Consider the following 7,964-nt stretch of genomic DNA (forward strand, 5'->3'; position numbering starts at 1 on the left):
GGGTTCCCATGATGAACGTTTACGGAACCCAACATTAGTTCCCGTGGTTTCCCATTGGGTAATCCGACGGAACCGAAAAAACGGTTACCCTGAATTTCCGAAATCCTCAGGCCTGCTACTGAATTATTTAAATTATTGCAGCATTTGTTTATAATTGTATGTATATGTTGTTGTTTGTTTTATTATCATATACAATTCAATAAATAGACCGTTACAGAATTCGAAATTTGGGACTCTCAAAATGCATAATGGGCCTCATACTTTTCTGATCAGCGAGTCCCTGGGACTCGCTGCCGGTAAACTGTAAAATTATCACTGAGAGATTACCGCTTTTTCTGCAGGCAGTGATTGACTTCTATGCAAAGTCATTTCTCAACTTGTGTTCCGTGCCATGTCATGCCTGTTGAGTGTTGATTTACTTCATATTAAGAAACTACTGCACTAAAACATTAATTCATAAATGTATATCATATGATTTTATTTTTTTTTCTCAGTATAAATAACACGTACCCTGACTGTTCTAATCTTTGAATAAAAACACTTCATTCAAGCGTTAGGGAGTGACATGTGCAAGGGGGTATGATGGAGGGGTGTTGCAAATCATGAAGACCTGTCAAGTGGTATGATAGCATTGTTTTATACATGTCCTCGGCTAGGCCTCGGCTTCAAAATCAGTCCTTGGTCCTTGGCCTTGGCCTCGGAAAATTTCCAAAGTCCTTGGCCTTGGCCTTGCCGAGGAAAATTTTCCAAGTCCTTGGCCTTGGCCTTGGCCTCGGACTCAAGTCCTTGGCCTTGGCCTTGGCCTCGGGTTGCCGGTCCTTGGACACAACACTGCTCTACAATGAAATCATGTTTGCAGCAAGAAATATTTCACAATAGGGGGTTATTCACTGTAGCAAATTTGATCTCAGATGTAAGCGCGCACACACACACACACACACACACACACACACAAGGGAATGAAATTGCGAAATTTACGATCAGCATTAACTTTCACTTACATCAATTTCTTGGATAATGTCTTTTATTTTCCTTCCTCCGTCTTTCATTTTGATCACTTTTACCCTCTCTTCCAGCGTCAGACCGCTTCTTGTCTTAGCTGCTTGACATCCAAACGTCCGTTTTGTAGCCATTTTCACAATGCAACGTTCATGCTGCATCTGAATCTAACAATAACAGATACTTCCTGGAACCGGTGGCTTTTCTTTCCACTATCTCACTGTCTCTAACGCGACCTCCCCTCGATCGCCACCCAAGACAGCGCTGCTCAGCTGATGTCATGCAATGAACTTTTCAGCCAGCCACGGGACGCTTCGTAGTCCTCAATGGCCATAGTTAGCGTGATGGAACTCGCCTTTTCTCTAATTAGCGCTCCAGTTAGCGTAAGGTTTTTAGCATGATAACAAGTAAAGCATTCCAGGAAACGTTCGTTTATTTGACTGTCTGTCGAGCCATTAGCAATTTACTCTGAGCAGCTAATCGGATGCACTCCACTCTATCTTCCACGGATCTAGCGACAGTATCTACACACATAGACAGTAAGGTCCCTCTTGGCCAATCGGAGGCCAGGATGATGCTCGGTAAGCCAATGGCAGAGCAGCGATGAGTTTGTTGCGTTCCGGAAACTCGGAGCTGTGATTGAAATAAACACCGTTCACTATGTAAACCAGTGTGGTGATTTCTGTTGCCGTTTCTGAACGAAGCAGTAGAGGTCGCTGTTGGATCAGACTTTGTTGTAGTGAATCTCTTCGTGAGGCAAGAGCAGAGAAAATGATTTCGTATAATGCAACAGGGTTTTTTTCGTGTGGGGGGCAGGAGAATGGGAATGGTGTTAATACATTAAGTTTTTTTCACATTAGGGGGTATTTTCGCCCATGTAGGTTTCGTTCTAGAGGAGTTTCACTGTAACTTACTCATCTGTTTCAAATGTCAAGCGAATGACACATTCCAAACCATTTGCAATATATATATTTTTTTGCATGTATGGCATCCACTCGCGATTTACCACAAAATGATTTGGAGTACATGTCAAGACATTGTTCTAAAGACAACCACAAAGTTTTAGTACAACAGAATTAAAGATAAGAGATCAATGCACAGGTGCGCGTGCACTTACACCTGCCAACATATGCGTGCATACACTCGCTGAACTCATTGTTTCACTTCTGTTCATAGTTCATTCCATCAGTTCAATTAAGTGCTGATCAATATTTTTGTGGTGTTGCTTATTTTGTTTAGTAGAAGGAGAGTCCTATTTAGATGTTTGAGATGTCAAAAAAGCAAAAAGTAGTAGTGCCATACTAGAAATGATGATTGGAATGCCTGCTTGTACAAAAAGGTCTTTTTTTCCATTTGATTTCCTCAGAAACTAAAAATCTGATGAAACTGAGCTATTTTCTAATGCTGATTGCTAAAGAATGGAAAAAGATAGTCACCACCTTTTTTTAAGCAGAAAGACGACAGGCTTGCCTTTGTTTTGCTAGGCTGCATGTTGATATTGAAATAGAACACCTGTGGGTTGCAAGATCAGTCAAAATCGAGTAGAACGGCTGGTATTGCGGGGTTTGCTCCAGTGACTATGGTTCGGATTCAATGAGGTAACATCATTGCAATAATCAAATCCAGTGTGGTTATTAGTATGGATGCAGCCATTTTGTAGAAACAGAGGCAAGAACCATCTTTCTCATGCGACATTCCCCACAGCTCACCACACTCACTCAGTCTTGATGAGGATGTCCTGGTTTATGGGCTCCAGCACACACTTGCAGATGAGTTCCTGAGTAACGGGAATGGCCACGTTGTTGGAGACACACAAGTCCGACAAGTAGTCCAGAAAGCTGAAGAGAGAGTAAGTGCAACCATGCTGTCTCACTCGCTAACATCCCCCAATACTACTGTGCCACCGCGCCATGCCTACCGGGGCTCGCGGTTCTTGCGGACTAGGCTGACGAAGGTCTCCACTTCGGTCTTGGTGATGTGCTTCTCTAGCAGCTTGCGATTGTTGTGCAGTAACGCAGTGATAGTGTCCTCTGCCAGGATGTCATAGCCGATTTGACCCTGCATCAGGCCGAACTGCTTGGCGATGTGCTCCTGGAAGAAAAAAAAAAACCAACAAATGCAACTCGACTCAACTCTATTTACATTGCACTTTTACAAAAGTTGCAGCTGTAACAAAGGACCATATTTACACGACCATAGGACGCATCATATGAAAATGTATAATACAATCCATTCACAAGTTGTGGAGTAACTCGCCCGGCGCTGCCTTCCAGTTTTTGGAAAAGCTGTGTTTGCCATCTGTTATTCATCTCACTCCCACAACTTCACTTTACACCCTTGTTTATGCTGATGTCCAGCGGTTGGCCTTCCTTTGTCAAGCCTCCCGGAATGATGGCAAGCTCTGGGTTCATTTGCTGCACATGTTTTTTCACAGCGCCCATGAGATGTGCACGCATGGAGTCATATATAAGCAGGGAGGGTAAGGCGTGGAAAAAAAATCATCCAAACTCTTCGCATACCCCTCACTCAGCCACTCTCATTTTCTCCTCATCCATAGCAGCCTTTTTGATTTGCCTTCACGAACACTAGTTGAAAACTTTTCTTTCAGTTCAGTCTTTCTCTTAAAAATCACCATGGGTGGCAGTTTCTGTACATTTCTATGGCAACCAAGCACAACAGTAAAAGCCGACTTCTCATGGTCCGTTGTGCATATCACTAGGGTGCTGATCCCCTTCTTTTCGACAGTGTGGTTCACCGGGATGTCAAAAGTGAGCGCCACCTCGTCCATGTTGATGATGTGGTTGGGCTGCATGTGTTTTTCGGCAAACTTTTTACATCAGTAGGAGTGGAAGGTGGCCCGCTTTTCCTTGTAGTCCGCTGGAAGTTGCTGCACCATGATAGATAGTTGGCGCCATTTCATAAAACCAAAAGCACCAAGATGGACCTCTTTGAAAATGTTCAGTTTTCATTTCTTCTGCAAGGGTTTTTGCCCTCAGTCGAATGGTGACTGTAGAGACGCTTGTCTTGGCTGTTCTTTGACCGTGAATTCACTACTTGAGTTGGTCTTCCAACTCGGGCCACCTCGCCTTGTTTCCACGGAAACTAAGCTTTGTCTTTTTGACTTGGCGAAGCTCGTTCTCCTGCTTCCTCCACTTGCGAACCATGGATTCGTTGATCCTAAATTCTCTCACGGCTGCTCGAATGCCATGTTCCTCTGCAGAACTGATTGCTTGAAGTTTGAACTGTGCTTCATAGGCGTGTCTCTTCATAGGTACCATTTTCGTGATGTTGTTTTGTCAAATGCATGTACCGGCATTATATCCACCGACTAGAGGACATGCCTTTAGCGTCGTCCTTCACACCCACCCTTCCCTTTTAATGTCCACATGCCATCCTCAGTTACGTCCGCCTTTCCTCTATATAAACAGTGTGTCTCTATATCATCAGATAGTCAAGCGGAGCGCTCATTGAAGTCACACAGCAACATTCAAAGATTTTGGAACTCGGTACATAGATTAGGCGCCCCGCATTATTAGGCACCCCCCTCCATTTTGGAGAGTATTTTAGACTTTTAAGTGCGCCCTATAGTCATGAAAATACGGCACTTGACAGAACACCTGAGATAAAACAAACAAAAATACTAACAAAATCATTTTTTTTCTCCATTCCTAATTACGATTACACTGTAGATGAAAGAGGACTGATTCAAAGACTCCTTTCACCAGGTAATCAAAGATGTGATGATCACATGTTTGCAGATGACACTGTCATCTGTAGTGAGAGCAAGGAACAGGTGGAGGAGAAACTAGAGAGGTGGAGGTTTGCCCTGTAAAGGAGAGGAATGAAGGTCAGTTGCAGCAAGACGGAGTCCATGTGTGTGAATGAGAGGGACCCAAGTACAAGAGTGAGGTCACAGGGATAAAGAAGGTGGAGGATTTCAAGTACTTGGGGTCAACTATCCAGAGCAATGGAGAGTGCGGAAAAGAGGTGAAGAAGCATGTACAGGCAGGCTGGAACGGCTGGAGAAACGTGTCAGGTGTGATGTGTGATAGAAGAGTTTCACCTAAGATGAAAGGAAAGATGTATAAAACTGTGGTGAGACCAGCCATGCTGTTTGGACTGGAGACAGTGCCACTGAAGAAAAGACAGGAGGCAGAGCTGGAGGTAGCAGAGATGAAGATGTTGAGGTTTTCTTTGGGAGTGACCAGGTTGGATAGGATCAGGAATTAGTACATCAGAGGGACAACGCATGTCAGAGGTTTTGGAGAGAAAGCCAGAGAGGCCAGACTGAGATGGTTTGGACATGTCCAGAGGAGAGAGAGTGAATATATTGGGAGAAGGATCCTGAGTCGAACTGCCAGGCGGGAGGCCAAAGGGAAGACCAAAGAGGTTTATGGATGGAGTGGAAGAGGACATGAAGGTCAGTGGTGTGAAAGAAGAGGATGCACAAAACAGGGTTAGATGGAGGCAACTGATTCGATGTGGCGACCCCTGAAGGGAAAAGCAGAAAGGAAAAGAAGAAGAAGAAGAAGAAGAAGAAGAAGAAGAAGAAGAAGAAGAAGCATGCTTGCTAAAATGTTTTGTTTTAAAGCAAACAACTACCGGATTTTCACGACTAAAAGGCGCCATTAAAAGTCTTAAATTTTCTCCAAAATGGACAAGGACGCCTTATAATGCGGAGCGTCGAGTGTATGCGCCGAGTTACAAAGCCTGACTGAGAGCACTTCTGGCCGACACGCTGTTTATACATAGAAAAGGCGGACGTGAGTGACGACAGGCATGCGGAAGTCCGCCAATGAGTGAAGGCCAAGCAGGTACCAGTCGCGTGAGTACATTGTAAAATGGCTAAATAAAGTATAACCGAACTCAGTTTTGCTTCCGTTGCCTTTTTAAAAACCTGTTTTTAGCGTGTGTCCGTATGTCTTAGCTGCTACCGTATGCTTTAAGCTAACATACCTGGTATGTTTTAGCGTGCATGCATGCTACCGTATGCTTCAAGCTAACGTGTTTTTAGCATGCGTGCATGCATGCCGTATGTTTAAGCTGGCGTATGTTTTACCATGCCTGGCTGTGCCCAATAATACAGTGCGTTTTGTGTATGTGTCAAATACAGAAATAGCACCCGTTACTGAGACTGCACCCAACAATACGGTGCGCCGAATGGTCGTGAAAATATGGTAATTCTCGCATCCGTTGCTGAGTGACAAACAGGGACAAGTATGTTGGGAGAATAGTTCAATTCTCTGGCTCCAATTAGATCCTCTTCACTTTACTTTTCAAACACCTTTGGGCCACAGTATGTACAGTATATTTATTCATGTGGTAGTGGTGACAACAACAACATTTTGTGCTCAAGGGCCACATTTGATTTTTTGAACAAATGGGTCATTTGGATATGAGGTAAAGAAAGAAGTCAGTGTTTATTTAAAGTACTTTGTTCAATTGATCAAACAATGATTCATTCCCATTTTCAAATGATTTCTAATGACTGTACTTACATTTAATCAACCTGTGAAGGACTTTGGGTTTATTGATGTGTGCCAAATGTTCTGCAATATTGGACCTTTAGTGTTGACTTCCTGTTAGGTGGAAGCCTGATTTTGAAGGAATACGGAAAGGGATAACGGCTGTTTAGACAGTGATTTGATAGTGTATATCGAGAGGATTCGGAAAAGGTGAAACAGATTCACAGACGACAAAATGAACAGTTTAAGATACTTAGCCCGGTTGAAAGTGGCAACAAAGTGAACATTTGTGTGTATCTGTCTATAGATTTATGTTTGCGATTAGAATATATGCTAAATTAATCTTGACATACAGGCAGATAAGTGTGACTCATGACGTCATGCTTTTATTTTCAATCTCTTCATGGTGTAAGAGGTTTTGTACGGCACCTAAAGGAATTAAAAGGAAACTTCTGGCCACCAGTGAAACTTCATGATTTCAAACAATGCTAAACAACCAATTATTTCACATAAATAAACAGCACTTTTCCTACTCCTAAATGGGAGTTTAATGCGGCAAGGCAGTCACTTCACACAGGGACAAGGAGGTTTGGATTTTTGGGAGGGGCCTCACAAAATTAAATTGGCATTTAGAAATTGCATTTTGCATTTAACTGTGTGATTTTAAAATTGGTTTGATGTACTGAAAACTTTGTGTGATAACTATGCAAACGATAGAGAAATCAGGAAGAGGGCAAACACTTTTTCACGGCACTGTATATACATACATACATTTTATAAAAAATTACAAAAAAAAATCCTCGTCTCACCCCTCGGGTGGTGTCGTCCCCCATTCAGCTCGGGTCCTCGACCAGAGGTCAGGAAGCTTGAGGGTTCTGCGCAGTATCCTTGCTGTTCCCACTACTGCGCTTTTCTGGACTGAGATGTCTGATGTTGTTCTCGGGATCTGTTTGCAACAACTCATCTAGTTTGGTGGTCACTGCCCCGAGTGCTCCGATCACCACAGGCACGATTGTCACCTTTACCTTCCAGGCTCTCTCCAGCTCCTCTCTGAGCCCTTGGTATTTCTTTAGTTTCTCGTGTTCCTTCTATTCTGATGTTTCCATCACTTGGGACCACTACATCCACTACAACGGCTTTCCTCTGCCCTTTATCTATGATCACGATGTCCAGTTGGTTCGCCATTACCATCTTGTCAGTCTGTATCTGGAAGTCCCACAGGATCTTCGCTCGGTCATTTTCCACCACCTTTGGAGGTGTTTCCCATTTTGACCTTAGTGTTTCCAGTCCATACTCCGCACAGATGTTTTGGTAGACTATGCCAGCCACCTGGTTATGGCGTTCCATGTAGGCTTTCCCTGCCAGCATCTTACACCCTGCAGTTATGTGTTGGATCGTCTTGGGTGCCTCTTCGCACAACCTACCAACACCTTGGGTCTTGTCTGGTGTGGTAAAGCTGGGCCTCTATGGCTCTGGTGCTCAGGGCCTGCTCCTGTGGAG

At 43.7% G+C, this 7,964-nt stretch overlaps 1 protein-coding gene across 1 annotated transcript in view; it reads right to left on the minus strand.

Moving 5' to 3' along the window:
• itpr3 (inositol 1,4,5-trisphosphate receptor, type 3) overlaps positions 1-7,964 on the minus strand; it is a 191,920-nt gene that overhangs the window by 98,778 nt on the left and 85,178 nt on the right. The window contains exons 16-17 of the mRNA XM_019887755.1: positions 2,918-3,090; positions 2,718-2,837 (exon numbers count right to left, since the gene is read on the minus strand). Of these exons, the coding sequence (XP_019743314.1) occupies positions 2,718-2,837; positions 2,918-3,090 (293 nt within the window). The remainder of the gene's footprint in view (positions 1-2,717; positions 2,838-2,917; positions 3,091-7,964) is intronic.

Source organism: Hippocampus comes, unplaced genomic scaffold (genome assembly GCF_001891065.2).
Source record: "Hippocampus comes isolate QL1 unplaced genomic scaffold, H_comes_QL1_v1.1 scaffold245, whole genome shotgun sequence".
Taxonomy (NCBI): Eukaryota; Metazoa; Chordata; class Actinopteri; order Syngnathiformes; family Syngnathidae; genus Hippocampus; species Hippocampus comes.